This window comes from Pongo abelii, chromosome 3 (assembly GCF_028885655.2).
Source record: "Pongo abelii isolate AG06213 chromosome 3, NHGRI_mPonAbe1-v2.0_pri, whole genome shotgun sequence".
Classification (NCBI taxonomy): domain Eukaryota; kingdom Metazoa; phylum Chordata; class Mammalia; order Primates; family Hominidae; genus Pongo; species Pongo abelii.
The window spans coordinates 55,273,723-55,299,979 of record NC_071988.2 but is presented as its reverse complement, the minus strand read 5'-3'; the positions used below and the strand labels follow the sequence as shown (position 1 = coordinate 55,299,979).

At 33.0% G+C, this 26,257-nt stretch overlaps 1 protein-coding gene across 50 annotated transcripts in view; it reads left to right on the top strand.

The window, feature by feature from the left end:
• Positions 1–26,257, top strand: part of ADGRL3 (adhesion G protein-coupled receptor L3) — an 858,853-nt gene that overhangs the window by 758,041 nt on the left and 74,555 nt on the right. For all 50 annotated transcript variants that reach the window (XM_063723430.1, XM_063723427.1, XM_063723423.1 and 47 more), the window contains 4 exons: positions 1,600–1,809; positions 5,412–5,632; positions 19,323–19,389; positions 21,198–21,289. In XM_063723430.1, coding sequence (XP_063579500.1) covers positions 1,600–1,809; positions 5,412–5,632; positions 19,323–19,389; positions 21,198–21,289 — 590 coding nt within the window. The remainder of the gene's footprint in view (positions 1–1,599; positions 1,810–5,411; positions 5,633–19,322; positions 19,390–21,197; positions 21,290–26,257) is intronic.

Below are 26,257 nucleotides of genomic sequence, written 5' to 3'. Positions count from 1 at the left end.
GTCCCAAGTTTCTACTGTGGCCATGTTTATGTCCATGAATACTCAGTGTTTAGCTCCTGATTATAAGTGAGAACATGTAGTATTTGGAAAACATGAATATTTATATAGGTTAAAATTGGGCTTAGTGTGGAAGCCAACTAAATGTGGCAACTTCCATCCTAAAACAAAAGTCAGTGTGTATGATCTATGTAGTTGAAAAAGGTATCAATTAGAAAGACAACTCTTTCTTGTCAACTCAAAATTTTTCCATGTACATGTTTATACTTTTACCAATTTTGCATATCCATAAAAATCAATGTCATTGATTTTCATCTTTTAAAATTTTGCAGAAATGCTGTCATAGTATGTAGATCCTTTTGATGCTTGCTTTTTTTAAAAAAAAATTAATATTAGATTTTTGTGTATTATCCGTGTTTGTGACTTTAAATATAGTACACTGATTTTCTACCACTCTTTAAAATATCATTGTAGAAATTAACCTTTTACCCATTTATTTATCTATTCTGCTACTGATAGAAGTTAGGTATTTAGGGCTCTTCAAAAAACCTTGAAGGAAAAGAATTGACAGTCATAAACAATTTCTTAACTTTGCTCCAACATCTTGATCTACTTATTTGTTGGCTCTATAAATTCTAAAGATTCACACAAGTTTTTTTAGGGTAGGGACAAAATATCTTAAGGTGGAAATAAGAGTTCTGAATCTTAGAACAAGGACAGAAATGAAGTAATTGACAACCAAGGAACATGGCAGACATGGAGCTTCCTGGACTATTTTAACAGAACCAAAACATGATGTTTCAGTACAGTTCGTGAACTTTTTCTTGTTTCTTAGCTGTACTGTCTTCTATATGCTGCTGTTTAATATAGCAATTCTGAATATTTATTTTCTGTCAATGTATAACAGGCTCTATTCATGCAAAACCTTTCAAAGATCAAACTTGCTGATGTCTTTAAGCTATTCAATATGAATATAAATCCAATGAATATCCTAATTCTTTTAGATCTTCCCAAAAATAAATGGTGCACATGTGTGGCTATTCATCAGAATTCACTGAGGATCTTTATGAAAATACATACTTATATGACACAACCTTGGAAATTATGATACAAGATTTATAGGACAAAGGAATTGCATTTTTAATTTTAAAACTCCTTAGATGATTCAAAAATTAGTTGAGATACAGCTTCCCCAAGTGTAAAGCTTAAAATTTTAAATAGTATTCCCTACTGGAGATGGTCTGAAAATTAGTCTAAAAAAGTGATATAAACTTAAAAAATAAAATGTTTTAACCTTGAAATCTTTGACCAGAATTAAGTCGGTCTGCTTTAACTACTTATATTCTGAAAATGCTTGTAGCTAAGAAAGAAGCAAACACTACTAGCGTCTCTGAACATCAAACTGATTTACACCTCACAGAAAAGACAAAATGCTTTATCTGTGGAAGAGAAAACCCAAATCATTAAGTTACTTTATTCATTGTGGGTACAGAGGGTATTTTGTGCATTATTACTGTCATGCTTTCTGCATCCAGGCCCTTATAAAACTTTGTCATTGGTTATGCATAAGCGCAACTTATTGCTTTTTCGTTGTGTTTCCAGCACAGTGATGCGGTCCATGACCTCCTTCTGGATGTGATCACGTGGGTTGGAATTTTGCTGTCCCTTGTTTGTCTCCTGATTTGCATCTTCACATTTTGCTTTTTCCGCGGGCTCCAGAGTGACCGTAACACCATCCACAAGAACCTCTGCATCAGTCTCTTTGTAGCAGAGCTGCTCTTCCTGATTGGGATCAACCGAACTGACCAACCAGTAAGCAACCTACACTGATATCAGTGAAGAGTTTTTCTACTTCCAGCTTTTCAGTACTGCCAATACTAAAAATACTTATGTTTGAAAGTATCATTTCTTCTAGTCATCTAAGATAGATGCTAATTTTCAGGCCTTACTCAGTTTTCCATTTTTCATATCCCATAGTCGTAAATAAGCAGCAAACTTTATGAATAAGGTGTATATTTCATTTTTAAATAGATTTTTGTTTTTTAGAGCAGTTATTACTTTACAGCAAAATTAAGCAGAAGCTACAGACATTCCCATCTATTCCCTGCTCCCACACATGCATAGTGTCCTTCATTATCAACATCCTCCACCAGAGCGCTACACTTGTGACAACTGATGAACCTACATCGACACATCATTATCATCCAAATTCCATAGTTTACATTAGGTTTCACTCTAGGTATTGTACATTCTCTGGGTTTGAGTATAATTTTTTCACTGCCTTGAAAATCCTCTGTGCTTCCTCTATTTATCCCTCCTTTCCCACTAATCTCTGGTAACCACTAATTTTTTTTTTTTTTTTTTTTTTTTACAATCTCCATGGTTTTTGCTTTTCAGAATGTCACATAATTGGAATCATTTAGTATGTAGCTTTTTTATATTGGCATCTCTCTCTCTCTTTCTTTCTTTCTTTGTTTTTCTTTCTTTTCTTTCTTGAGACAAGGTCTCACTCTGTCATTCAAGCAGGAGTGCAGTGGCATGATCCTGGCACACTGCAATCTCCACCTCCCAAGCTCAAGCGATCCTCCCACCACAGCCTGTGGAGTAGCTGGGACTGCAGGCATTTGCCACCATGCCCGGCTAATTTTTTGTATTTTTAGTAGAGACAGGGTTTTGCCATGTCGTTCAGGCTGATCTCAAAATCCTGGATTCAATCGATCCACCCACCTCAGCCTCCCAAAATGCTGGGATTACAGGTGTGAGGCACCACGCCTGGCCATGGCTTCTCTTAAATGGTCGTATATATTTGAATTTCCTCCATGTCTGTTTTGACTTGATAGCTTATTTCTTTTTAGTGCTAAATAATATCCCATTGTCTGATGTACCACAGTTTATCTACTCACCTACTGAAGGACATCTTGGTTGCTTCCAAGATGTCTTTTGTGCTTTTGTCAATTATGAAGAAAGCTGCTATAACCATTTGTGTGCAGGTTTTTGTGTGGACATATGTTTTTAACTCCTTTGGGTAAAACCAGGGAGCACAATTTGTGGATCACATGGTAAGAGTATATTTAGCTTTAAAGAAATTGACAAGTTGTCTTCCAAAGTGGCTGTACCATTTTGTGTTCTCATTAGCAATAAAGGAAATGTACATTTCTTTGGAAATTATTTCATAAACTTGTCTTTCTAAGGAACTACATGTTGTCATTATTTTTTCTTTTGTTTTAACCATAGGGCTCAATATTGAGGAGACTTTGGTAAAATTATTTAGAAAATGAAAGAATATCTTTTTTTCCAATTAATAGAATAATGCTTTAAAGTTTGTAATATGCCTTAAAAACAGCCAGTATTATATTAAAATCTGCAGGTCTAAAATGGGTTTTTCCAATTGATGTATTTTGGAAAATAGTACAACCTGCGAATCATTTTTAGTATATGTAAACTCTTCCCAAATTTTGTTTGGCACTTTATATTTGCATTAGTTCTGGTCATGTCTTTAATTACCAGCCTTGTACGTTATTGCAACCTACATTTAGTCATATCAAGGAAAGGAGGAAGGAAAAAAGGGAAAGAAAAGAAAAAAAAAAAAGAACAGCACTAGCCAACTGTTGGTAAAACCAAACAGAAAATATAAATAATGGACAATATCTTCATGTATTACACAGACTTTATGCCCACTTATAATTTTTGTGAGCCAGTTTCAGTTTACTTAAGATTTATGCACATGATACAAGTTTGTTATCATGAGTAAAATTGCAAAAGAGCAGAAAAGTTTCATTTTGTAGAAGACTTTTGAGCATAATAAATAGTTCGCTTACTTAATGCTGTTTTCTGGTATGTGTCCACATGTATGGAGTACTTTACAATAAAAATGCAGTTGGATTCATGTTTGTGATTACACATTCATGATTAATGACTGCAAAGGGTACAATTATGATGATTATATTTTTAATTGGGCATCATATACTAATGTGACAGCTTTCCGCATAAATGCATACCTATGAATAAGCAATCAAAGTACACATTTCTTTCCCCAAAAAAGTAAAGCTTTATGATAACAAAAATTAATAGTTGACGTTCTAACTCTAAAAAGCAAGAAATGGAAAATTGTGTTATTTTCCAAGAATATATCATTTTATTCTCTTGTTAGCTTGCAATTCAAATGCTGTGTGATTTCTTTTCATTTAGAGACCTTATTTTTGTTTCCTGATGTTACATATGGTATGAAAAACTTCGCCAAATATTGCATACTACACAAAACTCATTTCTAACAAGTAATATAAAGAACAATGATTGATATGGAAAAACATGGGTAGAGTGCAGCTCAGCAAAACTTGTCTTTACTCTCCTTGCTAGTGAGGTATCTTTTTCTGCACTCCACATAGTGTTTAGGACCAGCTTTCTTTCTAGCTCCTCAGATGTAAGACTTGCTGGTCTCTCCTTCATTGTCATCTCTGTGACCCAAAATTTGACCTGCCCTTTTGTCTCATTTCATAGGGATAATACTCATCAATGAATTTCTATTACTCTGATAACTTCTGTAAGTTTGTTGACCCTTTCTAGTAGCAGTTATAGATTTTAGTCAGGGCTTCCTATGAGGAAGAATAACTCAAAGAAATGAGAATTCAGGAACTGACATAAGAGTAAGAAATTGATAGCTGGTCAGCTGAAAATTGTAGTACTTTAGAAAATATACACAAATAAGAGCTGGCTGCCTTTTTTGACCAAGCTTGTCTAAGCCAATATTTAGTACAATAACAAAAAATCAGAGAAAGAAAGCAGTTTGGGAACATTTAATTTTAAGCAGATCCATTTTTATTCATGTTCACCATGAATTTTCCAACACCACCTTAAATCGTTTTTGAAACAAGGCAGAGTAGAAATAAACAAACAATTACTAATAATTAATTTCATCATGAAACAAACAATTAGTAAGAATCTCATTATGAAAAGACTGCAATTAACTACACTATTTAATTTCCCCCTTAGTTTTAATGTTTCTCTTTCATTGACTATTGAAGAACTTACTATGTTAGTATGTTCTAACTCTAACTCTAACTCATGATTATGACCAAGAGAAAAAATTCTTAAAATCTATTTTAAAATATTTATGCTAATATCAGAAATAATTATTCATAGGCTCTTATTAGAATTTTTTCTAAGTATTATAATTTTTTTATCCTAATGATATGCTGTCATCCATAAGCCATTATTAATGTTAAAGGCAATTTTCAAAGATAGATTATATTTAAGTATATTAGTTTTAATATCTGTGTTTTAAGACTCTTCCCTAGGTTATTATTTTGCAGACCTATTGTAATGCAGTTTTGGTAAATATTTAATTTGGTTTTGTGGCAGTTGACTAGTATCCCATGTGGTAATGATTTGACTAAATCATTTGTTCCTTTTCCTAGATTGCCTGTGCTGTTTTCGCTGCCCTCTTACATTTCTTCTTCTTGGCTGCCTTCACCTGGATGTTCCTGGAGGGGGTGCAGCTTTATATCATGCTGGTGGAGGTTTTTGAGAGTGAACATTCACGTAGGAAATACTTTTATCTGGTCGGCTATGGGATGCCTGCACTCATTGTGGCTGTGTCAGCTGCAGTAGACTACAGGAGTTATGGAACAGATAAAGTGTAAGTTTATTGTTTTCTTTCTTTTTAAATCTAGGTGAAATAAAAATGTTGGGTTTTCTTGGAAGCTAAGGTCTTTATATTACCTCGCAGCGAAGAAATTGGGCAGCAAATGTGTATAATTCAATCCATGGTTATACTTTGGTTATGATGTAAAAAGAAAAAAATACCTTAAGACTTACCATGATGCTGTTTTAAAACAGCATAATTTTTCCACATCTACATCATAACCTTGTGTAATTACGAAGAGATCATAATTTTATTTTTCTTCAGAACATTAAGACATTAGTCAAAGGAAGAACTAGCTGTATGAAGAGCTATTTGCTAGCATAGGATGGTGCAGTGCCTGACATTGCTGGCTTCTCTTCTTCCTGACAAGTCCGTTCAAGTCACTGGAAAGCCTTTTATGTCATCAACAGACAGAGTATAGGAGCAGGGACAGCCTGTGTTTTTCCCCTTTTTTCCTGGGTAGGCGTTGAGGTAGAGTGATGAATTTTGCTTTCAACATAGCTTTAAATTGGTAAGACATATATATCAAGATGTGAAGCATATTAGCATGGAGTTCAGATAAAAATATGTTTGTAACCTACATACATATAACAGTTGAGATACCCAGAGTAAATCAAGGTTTTATAAGAAGAGATTAGAAAGTAAACCAAAATAGACCTCTGATGAATAATCATATTTAGAACTAGACCCAGGAGAAAAAAAATACAAGTAGAGAAAAAGAAGAGGTAAGCAGAGGCTTATAAGATTACCATGAGGTTTAGATTCAAGGTAAGGGAGAAGAAAGTCTCAAGATGGTGTTTCAAAACACCATCAGTGGCCAGACACAGTGGTGCATGTCTATAAAGCTACTTAGGATGCTGAGGCAGGGGAATCACCTGAGCCCAGCCTTTGAGATTACAGTGAGCTGTGATCATGTCACCTTACTCCAGCCTGGATGACAGAGTGAGAACTCATCTCTAAGAAGCAAAACAAAACTAAAACAAAAAACCACCATCGGTGGTGTTTTATGTCAAAATTAATTTAAGTAAAAAACAAAAACAAACAAAAGAAACCATATGACCTCTGCAACAAGTCTTTTTTTTTTAAGAGGCGGGGTCTCCATGTTGCCTGGGCTGCTGGAACTTCTGGGCTCAAGTGGTCCACCTGCCTCAGCCTCCCAAGTAGTGCAACAGCCATTTTTGCAAAGTACTGGAAGCAGAAATCAAACTGGAAGGTGTGAAGACGTAAGTCAGTAGTAAGAGCGTTATTTACACCTGGAAGTAAGTTGATTGAAAAATAGTTAAAATATTAACTTATGTGATAATCATGAAGGAAAATTTTAAAGATGAAGTCTTAAGCATATCTAGGGTAAGAAGAATCAAATTAATAGGAGGAGATTCATAGAGAGAAAATTCCTTATAGTATATATGGGCCAAATGAAAGGGAAAAGTCTTGGGGGGTAGAAAGACACAAGACTAAACACAAGATTGGAAAAATCTTGATTTATTACTAAAAGTGGTTTTAGAATTTGCAAAGTCCATGGCACTAATTTTACAGGTGAGAAAATAAAATACTAGATAAATTAATTGCATTGCCTGTGGCTATAGAGTTAGTTGGTAGCAGATTTGAGATAAACCAAGTCAGGTTATTTCAAATAAACTAGGATTTTTTTTTTTTTTTTGAAATTGTAAAATGACCTCACTTTGTTGAGGTGAGTGTGAAGAAAAGGACAGGCAAGGTAAATTTTGAAGCAGAGGAACTTTTCCGTCAAGTAAAAGATGCTGATTTCTATTGAGTGAATAGGTGAGGTCACGTCAAGAGAACAGATTCGAAAAGCTTTGAAATGAACACTATGGAAAATGTGCTAAGGAGCCAATTAGACATTAATAAAAAGATTTTCAAGCAGCAGTGTAGGCTCAGATGAGGTTAGATAACTTCAATTTGTACAGAAGTTAATAAGCCAAATTTCATGACTTTCCACCGGCAATCAGCAGTCTGAACATGCTGGCAGTAAAACAGCTTGCTTCTCAGAAGTGAGGATTCATAAAAAGGGAATGACAAGAAGAGGACGCCAGAATTATTGGGAGCATAGTTAAAACAGCATATGTGAACTATGCTATTTTAGGCACCAACAATACAATTAAAAGAAGACTTATTCCCGTTGAGTCTTTGTCTTGAGTATAGTGACAGGCTATATAAAACCATTTGTCTAAATATGCCAATAACTATTATTTTTTAATCTCACCTTTGTGAATTGTAATCAAGTCTGTGATTTTTCTGTTGATTCTAGTGACATCTGTGAAACAGACCAGGATTAGTAAAAAAAAAAAAAAACACATTATCTGAGGTTTTCCCTAAAGATATCTTAGGGGAGGGGTGTTAGGTTGATACAGGTTTGTTTGTTTTTTTAAATGACATCTTTGATATATTCATGTAACATAAAATTCAGTCTTTAAAGCATACACTTCAGTTGTTTTTAGGATGTTCGTGGTATTATGTACTCATCACTATTGTCTAATTTTAGAATATTTTCATCAAAACAAAAAAGAAATCCCCTAGCAGTCATTTCACCTAGATCATGGGACTTTACATTTTTCTCAATGCATTTTCTACCAAGAAATTGAGTAATATAGTTATTTGTGACCTTATGCTATTTCAAATATTGTTGCCAAGTAGCTCCATTTTGCTCTCTTGAAGTTCCAAATTACATTTTTCTTTTACATCAGTTTTTTTCTCCTTAGGTATTTGGAAATTGTCCTATTACTACCGAACTCATTCAATTTGTTTTGTTTGTGTTTTAGTCATTTACTTTGAGACAGATGTCAGTTTTTGGATAGTAGAAATCTATCTTTTCTTAGAATCGATAATACGTAGTCTCTTGTGACTTTGTTAAAGCTTTGGCCATCATTGCTTTAATTTCCTGCACCATAACTGGAAGCTCTCGTTTACTGACATTATTACTGTGTGAGACTAGGGGCTAATTTATTTCCCAGGCACTGATTTAAAACAAGCCTTAATAATAGTTCAGTTTTGCAATTATCACTTTTTCCAACACAAAGAGAAGCAAAACAGATAGAGAAAAGGGAGGGTAGATGGAAAAGAGGTAGGAAAAGATAGGGAAAATTTCATTATTTCAATTATTTCACAGGCGGGCATAACACATTTTAGTGTCTTCTTGTACATTTTAAATAAATTGTCCACAGAGAAGCCTTCAGAATACATGTAAAAAATGTTTAACTTCTACTTTTTCGGAATTCATGCAATCCAACATCTATACCGTGCTGTTTTCCCACTGAAGAAGCAGATATTGAAAAGAGAACCAGTACTGAGCCATGGTGTTTACTTGAGAAGTTGAAGTGAACAGATTGTTTCCATCAGGGCTTAATCAAGATAACACAGTGAAAATATAAGCCATTAATTTTTACACAACTCAAAGAATTTCTGTGTACAGAATTATATGTCTTGTTTCTTATCATCGAGACTGTCTTTGTTCCAGTTTCTCTTGCTGTTGTGTATTGCTTTTATTTTATTTATTATTTTTGAGACGGAGTTTCATTCTTGTTGCCCAGGCTGGAGTGCAATGGCACGGTCTTGGCTCACCACAGCCTCTGCCGCCCAGGTTCAAGCGATTCTCCTGACTCAGCCTCCCGAGCAGCCGAGTGGCTGGGATTACAGGCATGCACCAACACGCCCAGCTAATTTTGTATTTTTTTAGTAGAAATGGGGTTTCTCCATGTTTTTCAGGCTGGTCTCGAACTCCCAACCTCAGGTGATCTGCCAGCCTTGGCCTGCCAAAGTGCTGGGATTACAGGTGTGAGCCACCATGCCCAGCCTCCTTTTATTTTATTTAATATGGCATTTCCCACTCCCTGCTCACCACGTGCCTCTTTTTTTCACACATCTCTGCTGTCTCAAGTTTGTTTGTTTGCAGTGTTACCTTGCTATGTACTACACTGATTCTTTAAATATGAAAATGTGTAGTCCACAGCCTATAATAAAGTGGAATTAGCCAGAAATCAGAGATATATTGTCAACTATTTTCTTTAAATTATTATTAAGCTCAATACAGTAAAATTGTATGTCTTGGAAATCTTTTTTACTTGTTTTTGGAACTTCATGATTCTTAAGTTTTTATTCTTCAGTCTTGCCCACTTAGAGTTCATCTAGAATAAAATCATTGAATGTCTATTACAATAATTCAGATAATAGACCTGTCTCCCTTTTCTCTCCTCTTAATGTATTTGTTTATTATACTGACAATGAGGTTTTATTTCTGAAACCTTTAATATAATAATAAAACTTACATTTCTAAAATTTAGAGAATTATATTAATGGTAGGAGATAAAATCAGAGATAAAATTGTTTCGTAGGTTAAATAAATGCTATTTTGACAGATATGGAAATAAATATCATATTCCATCTGGCTGATGGATTTTGATGTTTTTCTATGAAATGTTGTTAAGGCTATTGAATTTATTATTATGTATAAAACACATACACACAAAGCATACATATTTGATTCTGAGAAGTTGCTTAGTTTGCCATCAATTTGCAGTGATTGTAAGGAGCCATTATTTGTTTAACAAAACCTTTTTATATGTACTGACATTATATTCAAGAATGTACTTAGAATAACATTTGGTTAAAATAATTAGATATTTTAAAAATCCATTTTAAAAAACAATAATCTTAAAAAAAAACTCTGCTAGTAGACCACAGGTATAAATTGCGCTGTTAATAATGGACATTTATTTTCATTTATCTCTTTCTTGTATCTTTTTATGTCTCTCATACTGTTATTCATATGGATATTCAGTGGGATGCCATCAATATGATACTGTCAGAAGATAATTATAGCAAAGGATGGCATTGACTTAACAATAATTCAAACAGGACAGATTTGGAAATTCAGTGCTAAATACTTTGGTTTTATAACCTGAAACTAATCACTTCATTTAAACTTTAATTATTCCAATATTACCAAAACATGCAAACAGTTTGAACAGTAAATGTTTATTTTTAAAAAAATCACATTGATAGTTTATAGCATTTTCCACTCAGTCTCATGTATGAAAAAGCAGTGGTTACCATCATGAGTGGATTGGAAGAAGGAATTAGAAGTGGGTACCAGGAAAAAGGAGAGAGGACACTGGGAAGGGGTAAAGCCCAGAGAATTGTCTAGGAGAGAAAATCTGGGCTAAAAAATTGATGAGTAGTTTCTAAATATGTGGATGAAGTCATGAACATTTATAATCGATGAGAACATTCTTGAGTACTAGAAGAATAGCCAAGCTGTTAAAAATAATGGAAATCAAGTTTTATGATCTGAAAATTGTTGTAAATTATCTATTAAATTTTACATTTGTCTTCCCAGCTCACTAGCTTAAGAGTATCTCTAAAAGGGGTACTCTCTCCTCTGTTAGTTAAAAGACCCCAGACTTTCTCATTTTCACTTCATCATCTAACCAGCATAATCATGTAGGTAGAAAAGTGATTACAGATTTTTAAAAAATATCAACTTAGCATATTATTCAAGAAAGAGATTAGTTAAGGAAGATTGAACTTGATGGTATATGCAAGTTATATGCATGGATTTATTTAATTATTTTGTTCACAATTCCTTAGCATTTCAAATTCATAGAGAATCATATTTTCACTTAAGGAGTATTTTGCTAAGCAATTATTATATGATGTTATAAAATGTTCTTATAACATTTCATTGACATAAAGCATTTACCTTGCTGTAATATTATCACCAGGTGTGTTTGACTATAGCTTGGCCAGTAGGAAATAATACAGATAATGAAGAAGTATTTGTTATTGACATATGAAGGTCATCATTCACTATGTCTACAGGGAGTACATGTGTATGTTTATATACCATTTTATTCAAGGCCAAGAACATTTTATGTGTATGTGTAGTAAATACTGAAGGGTTATTGTGCCATCATTTTATCATCCAGAAAGCCAGTGATTGATTGGACATATAAAATTATCATCATATCTAAGAATTCTGAGTTGAGCATAACTTTTTTCTGTTAAGAAGTTATCCATACAAGGACTATATCAGAGATCATCAGGACCACTGTGCTGCTATTTTTAAAATGCAATGAAATGTTAGACTTAAAATTGAATATTGGACCTGAGTTCCTATTGGAACCAAAGAAGTATAACAACTTCCACAGCTATCATTAGACATCTAAAGATCATGTATAATACATCATGACTTTATCCACTAGGATGGCTGCAATAAAAGGTACATAGTGACAAACATTGTTGAAGATGTAGAAAATCAGAACCCTCATATATTGCTGGTGGCAGTGTCAAATGGTGTAGCTAGCTACTTCAGAAAATCGTTTCACAGATTTTCAAAAGGTTAAACATAGTTTTGATCCAGCAATTCTACTCCTAAGCATTTATAAAAAATAAAAATAAAAACTAAGGTCCATGTTAAAACTTGTATACAAGACTTTATAGCAGCATTATTTATGTTAGCCAAAACATGGGAATACCCAATGTCCATCAACTGATGAAAAGATAAAATGTGAAATACCTAAATGATGGAGTATTTTTTGGCAATAAAAATGAAGTATTAACACATGCCATAAAAGACATAAACTTTAAAATTATTATGTTAAGTGACTAAAGCCAGTTATAAAAGACTATATGTTATATGTCTCCATATATATATAATGTCCAGAATGGGCAAATCTTTAAAGACAGAAAATATAGTGGTTGCTAAGATTGGGGAGAGTGTGGATGGGTCATTGTAGAGCAGTGGGAGGTCGAAAATGGGGAGTGACTTTTGGTGGGTACAGAGTTTCATTTTGGTAAAATGAAAATGTAAAATTAGATTATGCTGATGGGTTCACAACTCTTAAATATACTAAAAACCTTGGAGTTATACTCTGTTAAATAAATGATTTATGATATATAAATCACATTGCAGTGAAGCTATTTAATAATACTAAAAGTTTCACTAACATCGAGATGACCTTATATTTAGAAAGATGTGATATTTTGACTTGAGACCTGTTTCAGTAATCTGTGCATTATATACAGCATATAAATTTCTCACCTACTCATTGAGAATTTATAATTATCAACCAATCTACACCTTTAGTTGTTTTATAACTTATATCATTATTCTCTGGAGAAACATCTAGTAGCCACAGAGAGTTTGGAGTCAGGTAGATTAGAATAAAATTCAGTCTCAGCTACTTATTATCTGTGTGGCTGTGGGTGGTTTACCTGAGTATCACATTCCTAAGCTGTAAAGTGGGAGTACCTTGCAAGACTCTTCCGATGTTTGAAACTCTGTGTGTGTGTGTGTGTGTGTACGATTTATGAATCAGTGTATGTATATACATAACGTGTATGTATGTATGGAAACAGTATGTATATATGTAAAATATATGCTAGACATCTATGTCTAGCATAGTTAAGTATTTATTAAATTAGAACTTTTATTATTACTGGTACTATTATTTGGCTGATACAAATTAAGAAATACAAACATGATCAGCAACGTTGTTTTCAATTATAAAATAGATTGTATTAAAAAGCAACCATTTACTAGAGTAGTAATTACAATTCTTGTTTTATTTTTACTTTCAGGTTCAGGGGTACATGTGAAGGTTTGTTATATAGGTAAACTTGTGTCACGGGGGCTTCTTGTACACAATTCTTATGATATCATCTTCTACTAAGATGAGACCATGGCAATCACTCAACATTTAGTAGCATTAATAAATTATAATAGCTATAATTCTTATCTTTATAGTCCATCATAGAATGTAGGATGCATTTTGCTGAAAAAATTAATGAAACTCTTTTAAAAAATATAACATGTTGAGGAAGTAAAGACAACACAATCTATTCTTGATATATTAGAGGTAGTGTTTAATTCTAAGATCCAAAACTGTAGCAGAACCTCAAAAGCTAGTCTTGACCACCACTGATTGCACTCCATCCCTGTATCACTCCATCAACCTTTTTTAAAAATTCATGCACTTGTTTGCAAAGTATTTCAACATTAGATGTATGAATGTGCTGCAATGAAAATGGCATTAAGAAAATTCCTAGCAATCATATTATGCAATAAGCTGAGGCCTAGATTTATTATGCTTGGCGTATATACCTGTCCCTTTTCTCTCTTCTGTCCTTCTTTCTTGCCCAGTTTATTCCTTTCTTATTCTCTCAATCTTGCCGTATATATAAAAATATAATACATTATATTTATAAAATACGTTTATATATAAATACATATTTATATATTAATGTAATATATAAATATATATTTATATATTAATGTAATATATAAATATATATTTATATATTAATGTAATATATAAATATATATTATACATTTATATATATTTATATATAAATGTATAATATATATTTATTTTATATTTTATATTTTTATATTATATATTATATATTATATAAATATATAATATATATTTATATATAATATAAAATATATATATAATATATAAATATATAATATATAATATATAATATATAAATGTATAATATATTTATATAATATATAATATATAAATATATAATATATAAATATATAATATATATTTATATAATATATAAATATATAATATATATTTATATAATATAAAAATATATATAATATATAAATATATAACATATATTTATATATTACATTAATATAAATATATATTTATATATTACATTAATATTATAAATATATATTTATAATATTACATATAAATATCTATTGACATATAAATATATATTTATAATATTACATATAAATATCTATATATAAGTATATATATTACAAATATAGCAATATCGGCAAATGTTACAGAGAAAAGGAATATATAATTTTAAAATTCTCATAAACAACTTGATATGATTAAGCCTTGTGAATTTCATGATCTAATAGTAGCCAAAGATTGTTTACTGGTTACATTTAATACTCATCAAGAATAGGATTCAGTCTGTGATTTAGCATCCTGTAGAAAGTGCAACAAACATATTGCTAATTTACATTACCTCAAAAAACTTTGGTTAATATTTTGAAATAGAGTAATTCACAAGGAGAAAGACTACTTATTCTTGTGGGTTAACACCAGTTCTTTAGAGTTTTGAAATCAATAAACTTGTATAATTCAGTAAGATTTCATCATATATCTAGCAATACATGTTACTTTTAATATTTGAAAAAAATTATGCTACAAAATGAATTTCAATTACATAGTTGTATTAGATAAATGAAAAGGAGGTCAAGTCAAGGTTTGTGGTATATGACAATTGTTTCTTTGAGTTACAGAATACATCTAATATCAGAAGGTTTTTACTATTGCCTAAAATAAACATGAGTGTGGTCAGAATGCACTTGTTTTCTCAAGTCTCTTATGTCTTCTGTTACAGTACTTTTATAAACATAGTATAGATGATATACATATGATTGAATTTCATTTATAAAAAAGAAATTGCCATATCTTAAAAATTAAATGTGAATGGCCAATCCAAATTACTAATTTCACAAATTAAATGTTGCTAGGTAGATAAAGGCAATTTTCAGATAAATTGTATTCTTCAATAGTGGGTCTATCTTACCATTCACCAGCTGGACTTCAGTGTGTTTAGTGTGATAAATTGTTCTTCTAGCTTTGTCTCACCTTAACCAGTGTTTTTACCTTGTATCTAAATGTCATTGAATGGCCAGACTTATAAAACTCTGAGGTAGGATATATGTGCTCAGGCATGTATATATACACCCCACGTAATGTTCTTCTCCACCTTAAAGGCTGAGTGAATTGTTTTAACATAGGCACAGTGAACTGGGACAGGAATCATGCAAATTTTTAAGGTAGTTAATAGGAAGAGGAGGAAATACAGAAGGCTTTGAGAAAGCCAGCATGTGGCCAGAAACAACAGCAGGTGTGGCCATATGGCAATCAAATTAGAAAAGGGATTCTTGCCACACAGCCTTCCAGAAGAGAGTAAAGCCCCAGCAGCCCTCATGGAGGGATGATTTACTAAGTACATTTTACATATTTTATATTGCCTCTTTCACTGTTCAATTCCAAAGGAAATGTAAATCCATTTTACCAAATAGATATAAAATTTTTTCTCAAAGAATAAAAATAATCATTTTGAAATGCTCCTTTACATTTAGAAAAGATCACTATGCCAAAAGCACATTTCCAAATAAAGCATTGGCTAAGCTGAGACCATTTTCAAAAAAGCAAAGTTTTGCAAGGCTATAATTTTACTTCAACAAAACATTTGGTGAGATTATTTAATATTTTAAAATTCCCTTAGTCCAAGACAACTGTTAATAATATAATTAAAGGTATTTGTTTAGATTCCTTAACTTGTAAAATAATCTTCTATAGAAGATTGTGAAGCACATTTTTTTTTTTCTGAAAATGTGTTTTAGTTCTCAGATTAGCTTTCGAAAACTTATTTGACCTACAAAATAACGAGAGCTGTATTATTAAGTCATTCTTAAAACGTATTATTACTATTATATCATGTTGCTATAATTTCAGCAGCATTCATGGGCTGCAGTTGTGTGTGTGTGTCTGTGTGTGTGTGTGTGTGTGTGTGTGTGTGTCTGATCTAGTCTGGGAAAATGTCCATGTTTTGGTTTTGTCCTTCATTGTTTTTTTGTTTTTCTTTTTCTTTTTCTTTCTTTCTTTTTTTTTTTTTTTTTGAGATGAAGTCTCATTCTGTCGCCCTGGCTGGAGTGCAGTGGTACGATCTTGGCTCACTGCAACCTCTGCCCCCAGATTCCAGAGATTCTCCTGCCTCAGCCTCCCGATTAGCTGGGATTACAGGCACGCATCACCAAGTCCGGCTAATTTTTGTATTTTTAGTAGAGACGGGATTTCACCATGTTGGCCAGGCTGGTCTCAAACTCCTGACCTCAAGTGATCTACCCGCCTCGGCCTCCCAAAGTGTTGGGATTACAAGCCTGAGCCACGTGCCCAGCCTCCTTCATTGTTTCTACCCTGAGGGAAAATACAATTACCATCTTTGTTCAGAACTTAGAGAGACCTTTGAAAATCTTCCCTCCCCAAGAGTCTCTTTTCTGTCTCTCTCTCTCTCTCTGTCACTCTCTCTTTTTCGCTCTCTCTCATACACACATACACCCTCTCTCTCTCTCTTTTATTACGTTGGTGACAAGCTAGCCTGCGGTCAGAATGAAGACAATGTTCATATTTCTTACCTTGAGTTCTATGGTTTGTTTCTGCTTATATTTAGCACTACACTTCTATTTCATATGACCAAGTTTTTTGAACACCATCACAACAAAAGGGTAACTACTTATCCAAACACACCAATGGTGTTTAACTAAGCATTGATTGCTTCACTAATAGCATTTTTTCAAACAGGTTTATTGTGTTTACTTTGAATAAAGAAATTATCTTGTCTACATAAAAAATGAGAACTTGTAGTCAGTTTCTTGTTAGAGTGCCTATTGTACTTCTACTGAAATTAGTTTACATGGATTTAACTTAATAGAAGAAGGCCAGACTTCGTTTTTCGTTTTTGTTTTGTTTTTGTTTGAGACGAAGCCTCGCTCTGTTGCTCAGGCTGAATTACAGTGCCGGGTTCATGATTCACCACAGCCTGGACCTTTTGGGCTCAAGCCATCCTTCCACTTCAGCCTCTCGAGTAGTTGGGACCACAGGCGTGCATCACCATCCCCAGCTATTTTTTTTTTTCTTTTCTTTTCTTTGTAGAGATGAGGTCACTATATTGCCCAGGTTGGTCTTGAACTCCTAGGCTCAAGCGATCCTCCTGCCTTGGCCTCTCAAAGTCCTGGGATAACAGGGGTGAGCAACTGTGGCTAGCCTCTTCATTGTTTTAAAATGGGCTTTTTGTAGGCAATCTGTTTTGGTTCAAGGCTTTTTTTTTTTTTTTGCTTAAAAATCTAGCTCTTAAAATAAGTTTAAAAGTTATAGCAAAGTAAAGGAGCCAAAAACCATAATAAACATCATTGCCTCCATTACTCAGATGTTAAAACTGTTAGCATTTTAGTGTATTTGCTGTCAGTAATTACTAACCTAAAACATATGGCTAAAGCCCATTTTGTTCACTTCTAGGGCTCTCTACCCTTATGTGAGAGGCAACCACTAACATGAGTTTGATTTTTTTTTCTTTCCATTAAATAACATATATATATCCATCAAAAATATATTGTGTGTAGTTTTTAATGTCTGTGTGTGTATGTTTAACATGTATATATACACAGTATATTATATACACATTTGATATAGTTTAGATTCTGTACCTTACTTTTTTACTCAACTTCGGTGTTTTTTTTGTTGTTTTTTTTTTGAGACAGGGTCTCACTCTGTCACCCAGGCTGGAGCACAGTGCCGTGATTTCAGCTCACTGAAGCCTCAGCCGCCCGGGTTTAAGTGATCCTACCACCTCAGCCTCCTGAGTAGCTGCGACTACAGGGGCACACCACCATGCCTAGCTAATTTTTGCAGACACAAGGTTTTGCCATGTCGCCTAGGCTGGTCTCAAACTCCTGGGCTCTAGTGAATCGCCCTCCTTGGCCTCCCAAAGGGCTGGTATTACAGATGTGAGACACCACACCCAGCCCCCAACTTTTCTTTTTTTTTTTTATCCTATTGACATATGTAGACCTACTTCCTCCTTTTTAACTGTTTTATAACATTTCATCATATGAATAGAAAATATTGTATTTATTCATTACTTTTTTGATAGACATTTCTAATTTCCCTTCTTAATAGTTTTTCTGTTATTCCATTATTGCTTAGGTTTAAGCAACTTTTATAATCACAGAAATATTTGAGTATTTAGGATTTCCATGTTTATATTATATAGCAAACCAGTCTTGAATATTTACCACTGGCGTCATTTTCTTCTGATGCCTCAATTATGGCAAAATGGCAAATAATTCAAGATATTATTTTTAACATCAAATGTAATTTGTTCAAAATTTACATTAATCTTTCTCATAACTAGTCACTTCTATTTTGTCTTCCTGTCATCCTGAAGAATGAAAATGTAATTTCCCAGAGGTTTTAAAAATTGGGGGAGTATTAAATGTAGCTGAAATTAAGTGATTAATAATTTACTTTTGGATCATGAATCAGCTTCATGGGATGCTAAGGATCATTTGCAACCTCAGAAGTATGAGCAGTAACAATGCACTTTTTAAGACTCCAGAAATCTCAAAGGTCGGCTGCCCAACCTAATTAAACTTCAATCTTCTGATACCAAATTTATTTCTTCTTTGTACTGCATTTACTCAGATCTTCTTGACAGGAAAATGTCACTTTGCCTGACAGCTGATAGACAGGTTATGTAGCACCATAATTGGAGAGAAAAGGATAGCTAAAAGCTACTTGATTTAATGGCTATGTGTATGGCTTTTTCTTTCTTTCTCTCTTTTTTTTTTTAAGTTTCTATGACAGACACAAAAGGCCTTAGCAAATAGGCCCAGTGCCATTTTTTCCTGCTTCCTCCAGGGGTAATTATCTTACTCCATCAATAGTGCTGTCAGAAATTGGGCACATAATTCAGCATTTAAATGAACAAGCAATGTAATATTTCCTGTCTCCCAGTGGAATGCTTTGCAGCTCACATTCTTCTCTGTCACTCGCTCACTCTTGATGTATGTCCCATACCCAGTCCTTGAATACCTTCTCTCCCTTGTGTTTCATTGCAGATGTTGGCTCCGACTTGACACTTACTTCATTTGGAGTTTTATAGGACCAGCAACCTTGATAATTATGGTAAGAATTCCTAATTAACTATGTGTTTCCCAGCTCAAGAAGTAAAACTTTCACTATCCCAGTACTGACTGTCTTTAATTTACAGAGGTTAATTTGGGGAAAGCATGTACTTATTTGACCCTACATAATTCAAGCAATTAAACACTCATTATAGTCTACTTTTATGTTGTAAAATAGTTAATCAAAACTGGTGGGAGAAGAAAATATTCATTTGCAAAAGCTTATCGAGTGTTATAGCTACTCAAGGGTCCAATCCAACATAATCCATTTGGTTTTATAGATATTTGAACAAGGATGACTCAAAGGTTGAAAACAGTGTATTTCCATTATTTTTCTTTTGGATAATTTGAATTGGGAACTGACAGAACTTAGAAAGGTGGGAAAACACCTGACTGTTCCTATCAGCTTTGTTTTTTATATGAATCTTGAAAACTTTAAAATTTAAAAGCAAAACTTTAACATTTTACTTGAGAATGGCACAATCACATTAAGCATGCATTCTGGAATCATGCTTCCTTTTCTGTTTTTAGATCCATAATATTCTGATTTCAAAAATGGATTAACTTAATTTAGATAAAACTGTTAGTATAATTGCTTATATACTTATCATTTTAAAAATACAAAGTTGCTGTCCATTTTGTGAATAAAATGTTAGCTTATTGACTTTGGATAAATATACATCTCCAGCTTCTTATCTGAAATCTTTGGGACAAGATGTATTTTGGAATCAGAAATTTTTCAGACTTTGGAAAGATAATATGGTACATATATTGCATAATACACAATAACCCTAGTGAGGAATAGGCAGTTACCCAAAATCAAACACATCAACAAATACTCACAGTGGAGACTAGGCAGCACTCTGTAATCAAATACAGTATTTCAACAAAAAAAAAAAGGAAAGTTAAGAGCAAATAGTGGAAAGACCATGGACAGCCTTATGTCAATTCAAATTAGGTTTTCCCACCACATAGATTTACTTCATGTTAGGCTTTTTGGCCACTGAATGGATTTTTTTTTTTAACAACCTTCATTTTGCAGATTTTTTGGATTTGGGGATGATTGATAAAGTATTGCAAACATGTATTTTTGAGAGTATTTCAGGAGGGCTTTTATTGCCAAGTTGTGGAATACATAAATTAATCAAGTGGTAAAGGGCAACTCACTGTGTGGTTTTTTATACAGTTTACTTGTGTGTGATATATGAAGTTTACATGAGAGCTTTCTGTTTTTCTGTTTTGTTTTGTTTCAAATTTTATGCTTTCTGTTTCCAGTGATATGACAATACCATTGGGGGTTTCCTTTACTTTAGTCCTCATTTATTGTAGCATCAGAATTTAAACAACATTTTATAATCCTTTTGAATTAGCTACACAAAAATATATTGATTTTAGTATTTGTATTTTTGTGATACAGTATTTGAAAATGTGTCACTAAATAATAAATTTAGATAAATGTTCAGAGTGTAGAAATAGTAACACACCTAAAAAAGTATTGTTTTTGTTTCGACATACACTAGACCTTGAATTGCTTCAAAATTTCCACAGCATCATTCCAGCTGATGCTGATTTTGTATTTGTGTGATTTGGCATAGCAGACATAATAGTGCTTTGTAACTCAGTAGTATCCCAGTTCTCAAAACTGGCTTATTGCCTTTACCAAAACACTAGGCAGTCATCTACAATCTAATTCCTTTAAAAGTGTAGTGAGACCTAATTTCCCAGAGCAACTCATCTGTTACAGAGAATAAATTTGCTTTTTTGTTCCTACTCCAATTATGCTACATAACACTACCTTTTGCATTCCAGCTTAATGTAATCTTCCTTGGGATTGCTTTATATAAAATGTTTCATCATACTGCTATACTGAAACCTGAATCAGGCTGTCTTGATAACATCAAGTAAGTGATTTTTATTTTTGTTTTCTATAGGTTGCGTTACATTTATACTCTAAACTATCTATTATATCAAAATCTTATGACAAAAGGATAAAGAATATGGTGTATTGTGTTTGCTGAATAAGATTATTGATTGACTATCAAAGTGACTTGATCTGCCTGAAAATAAGTATAATAAAGTTCTGTTTTCAAAGATACTTTTTCTCCTAAATTCTAATTTGGAGCATGATAAGTGTTAAATATCTATATTCATTGTGTCCTGAAAACAAACACAACGTTTCCATTTAGGGCAGGTTATTCTTTTTTATTTTATTTTATTTTATTTTTTTGAGATGGAGTTTCGTTCTTGTTGCCCACGCTGGAGTGCAATGGTGCGATCTCAGCTCACTGCAACCTCCTCCTCCCGGATTCAAGCGATTTTCCTGCCCCAGCCTCCCGATTAGCTGAGACCACAGGTGCCCACTACCACGCCCGGCTAATCTTTTTGTATTTTTAGTAGAGACAGGTTTTCACCATGTTGCCCGGGATGGTCTCAAACTCCTGACCTCAGATGATCCGCCTGCCTTGGCCTCCCAAAGTGCTGGGATTACAGGCGCGAGCCACCGTGCCCGGCCTGATTATTGTTTCTTAGAGTAATTACCACATCACTTCCTCACACTCCATCTCCCCCTCCAGAGCAATGTGATGAGAGCCAGATGGTGGTACCTGCATGTACCAAAAGGGGAATTTTACATCACAGCAGAGGAACCCTGGAATTATGAATGTGGGCATTTATACAGGAGCTGTTAGATGGCTGCCATCCCCTTCTGAGAGAGATAAAGAAACCTTCCTAATGTAAACAGATACTTTGTAATATAAAAATATGGCTCTAAGTTTTACCTCCCTTTGAAATATTAACACTTAACCTCCTGGGAGCTAAAGCTAAATCTCTCCAGAAATCTATATCTATTTAATCATCTTTCAAGTTTGAAAGTTTGTTCTTTAACCCAAGTTCCACTTTTGTATGTTCAGAAAGTTCTGCCATGCAGAAATATGAAAATATTCACATTACTTTTCAACAGTAGTAGTACTTTACACGGCAAAAAAAGTAGCTAATTTACATTTTCTGAAAAGAAAAATCATTGCAGTCCTTGATATAACAAAAAAATTATCGCGTTTCTTTGGAATGTATAATATTTTAGAAAGATAGTAATATTTAGAAGCATATTAGTTATTAAGATATGATATATTAAATTGCATTTTCATATAATTTGCCTATGCTAGTGTTATATTTATTAAATGCTTTTACTTAAATGAATGTATTTTCAGAAGTTTCATGAGGTAATCTGTGACTTTTCTGCGCTACTGACATTCTCCTTGAACTACCTCAGATAGCAATTATGTCACCCATTTTCCATCTTTCTACATTCAGTGCCTGACAGTTCCTGGCCCATAGTAGACCCTCAATGAATGTTTACAGAATAAAGTAATATATTAAAGACTTTAGTGACTAAGGTGTATTGACATTAAGTAGTTAATTTTGTTGAAGGAATTATTTGTCTACATTAAATAAAAAGGATAACCAAGGAATTAGAAAAATTAAAATATAGTGGTGCAAAATAGAAATTATCTACAATGAGTGATAGTCTTTTGTAATTCTCAATATTACTTAGTTGAGATAATAGTCATTGTATTGTTTAATTATGTACAATTAAACTGTCCTTCTAAAGTACAGTGTTGGTTTCTTAGACTATTTGTTCCTGATGAAATTGAATTTGCATAAATTAAATAGGCACATAAATTTATCATATTGTACTTTTACCCACGTTAGCACAAATTACATCTTTGTACCTATTTTGTAGTATAAAATGAAACATAAGTAATACTTCATTTATTATTTATATTATGTATTTAAATACTCTCAGAAATAAGGGAATAAGACTTTAACATTTATGTAGCATTAGGTTATAAATTAGCAAAAAGGGTCACTCTTTGTCCTATATTTCAAGTACACTTTTTAGGTAATTTTTTTTTCTTTTTTACTTTTTTGTCTAATTCAACAAAAGGTAAAGACTTTTGCTTACCTTTATGATTTGTATTTAGTACTGTCACATAGTTTAAAATATCAATTTGTTTGTATAATGTTCATAGGTATTTCTTTAGGTAATGTGGGTGAATCTTTATGATATCATTGTTTAGAAAAATAATTAAATGTGAAAAAAATCAATAATTACATTTAGTGGCATTGGTAGCATCAAGTTTTATATTACAAAGCAAATGAAGTCTTAAATGAAAATATCTTAATTTCAATTATGTCTAAACTGTTTTCTAGGTTATATTCTTTGGAAAGTATTTCATCTTCCTGAGGCTTCCTCTCTTTGAAATGGGTATAATAATGACATATACCTGACCATTAAATGGGCAGAAGAACATAAACCTTTGATGATGCTTTTTAAAAATTTAGTAAATGAAGAAGATAAATTGGGTAGTTGTTAGAAGGGGTATAGAGGATTTTTTTTTCTTTGTTTTAATTTTTATTTATTTATTTATTTTTTCAAGAGGTAGAGTCTTGCTCTGTTGCCCAGTTTGAAGTGCAATAGTGCCATCAAAGCCCACTGCAGCCTAGACCTCCTGGGCTCAAGATATCCTCCCACCTCAGCATCCTTAGCAGCTGGAACCAGAGGCATGCACCATCATATCTGGCTAATTTTTTTGTGTTTTTTGTAGAGATGGGGTTTCACTGTGTTACCCAGGCTGGTCTCGAACTCCTGGCCTCAAGCTATCCTTCCACCTCAGCCTCCCAAAGTACTGGGATTACAGGCGTGAGCCACTGCACCCGGCCAAGGATGGTTTTAAGTTGAAAGAATTATGAATATAGATATATTGATGGAAAAGAACCAGTGATAGAGAAATTAAGAATATAGGAAAGGAGAATTACTTTTATAGTTCTGATCTGAGGTTGTGTAGAGAATGTGATCCAGAACAGTGGTAGAGCAATTCCACTACATTGGATTTCAGGAAGGACATTTTTCCAGTAAGCTAAAAGAAGCCAAACAGGAGGATCTGTTTCCACTGAGACTGGGTGGAATAAATAACAATAGGTGTGATGCAGATATGTTGGTGAAACTGGGGTAGCTCAGTGAATTGAGGGATTTCTGCCTAGTCTCCTCAATGAGGTAGGAAAGATAGTCTTTGGCAGGATAACAGGACATGTTGAAGAAAAACAACAAGAAAGGTATCTCCAGAAAATATTCCTTAATCTTTTCCAGAATCTGAAGAAAATTTCATTTTTATTTAAAATACATTATATTAACAATTTAAGAAGTGGTTGTAAAGAAATCAGCAGGGCATAATTGCTAAAGAAAAAAGGAGTTAAGAAGAGTAATAATGATTTTGAACATTAAGTAAAAATGAAAATCTGGCATTTTTTAAAACAAGAATAAGGCTCTGTATAATATGTATTCAAAATGGTGTGGTAAATGTGAGAGTGTTCGCTTTAAAGATATAAGTATCATTTATCTGGAAAACTTTTTTTTTAGTATATTGGGGAAAGCATAAAAGTTAATGTTTACCTGTATTTTTCAAAAATTTTTGTAAAATGGTGAACAAGACAGGCCCCCTTGTTCAATTTATTAAGAATAAAAAATCACCACGTAAAGCCCTTTGGAAGTCAGTGTCTTTCTAAAACAAGTCATTCATTCAGTTACCAAGTATTTGTTGCTTTGATTATACACGTTCTTTCACACACATATATCTCCTTTATCTAAAATGTGTTTGCTTCTCCTCATATTCACTGCCACTGTTTTCTTTAAGCCACTATCATCTTCAGAATCACTGCAGTGGTCTCTTAACTTCTCTGTCCACATCAGTTCTTGCCCCTGCCTTCACCAGCTAGAGAGATCTCTTGAAAAACTTAAATCTGATCATGCAACACTCTGAGGTAAAAGCTCTTCAAAAGAGCCCATTTACTCTTAACTAAAGGTCAGACTTCCTGCCAAGGCCCATTAAACCTCCCCGATCTAGTTGCCGTTTTCTTTCTTCAGCCTCATTTTGTGCATTTTGGCCCTCTGGCCATTCTAGATAGGCTCTCTTTTGCCTCAGATCTTACCTCTGCTGTTTCTCTACTCACTTTCTTTTCCGTAACGCTATGACTGGCTGACTCCTATTTATCCTAATTAATTAAATTATTATTTTATTATCTTAAAAATTAACTTTTTAAAATTCTAAATTTATTTCAAGTCATCATAGAAAACCCCTTTTGATGTTAATAGAGAACATTTAATTGGTTGGATCATTACTATGTTAAAGAATTCTCTGGAAAAAAATAATAAAAAATAGAGTGAAGTAATATAGGTAATATGATTACAGGGGAAATGAGGTATGCCAAGTCTTGGATTTAACTAAAAAAGTAATTAAAATTAAATAATACATGCCTGTATTATTTGCTGCTTGCTTACTTGTCCTTTGTCTCTTTTTCTTCCAAATAGGTAATTATAGTTAGAGGAAAGAATTCCAATCATTTGAATTTTCTCATTGAGTTTCTGACAGGTCAAAATCAGTGCTTACAATAATCATAGCAAAACTCTAACCTAATTAAAAAATAGTATATGTAAATATGAATAAACCTGTTATTGAATTGTTACCAGCACAAAATTAACTTACAGTATGGCTGAAGTACTATGACATGTGAAACATTTGTGAGGAGCCTTTAGAACTCTCTTAACATTTACCTTCAAAATAAAAATTGATAGTTTCTCTAATCACCCACTTCTATTATTGAAAAATATTAATTAACAAATGTATTTCAAAATAATTTGCTTAATAACATCTCAAGTTATTTTGAAGAAAAAATGAAATAATGGCCATTTTAAGATGTAGAAAAGAACATTGGTGCCTATGTGAAGGGAACACGGAATCCACCAGGCTTTGCTTTTCTGTATCCGTCCCTTTGTGCCTTCTCATCAGTGGACTTCTGCATAAAGACTTATGATG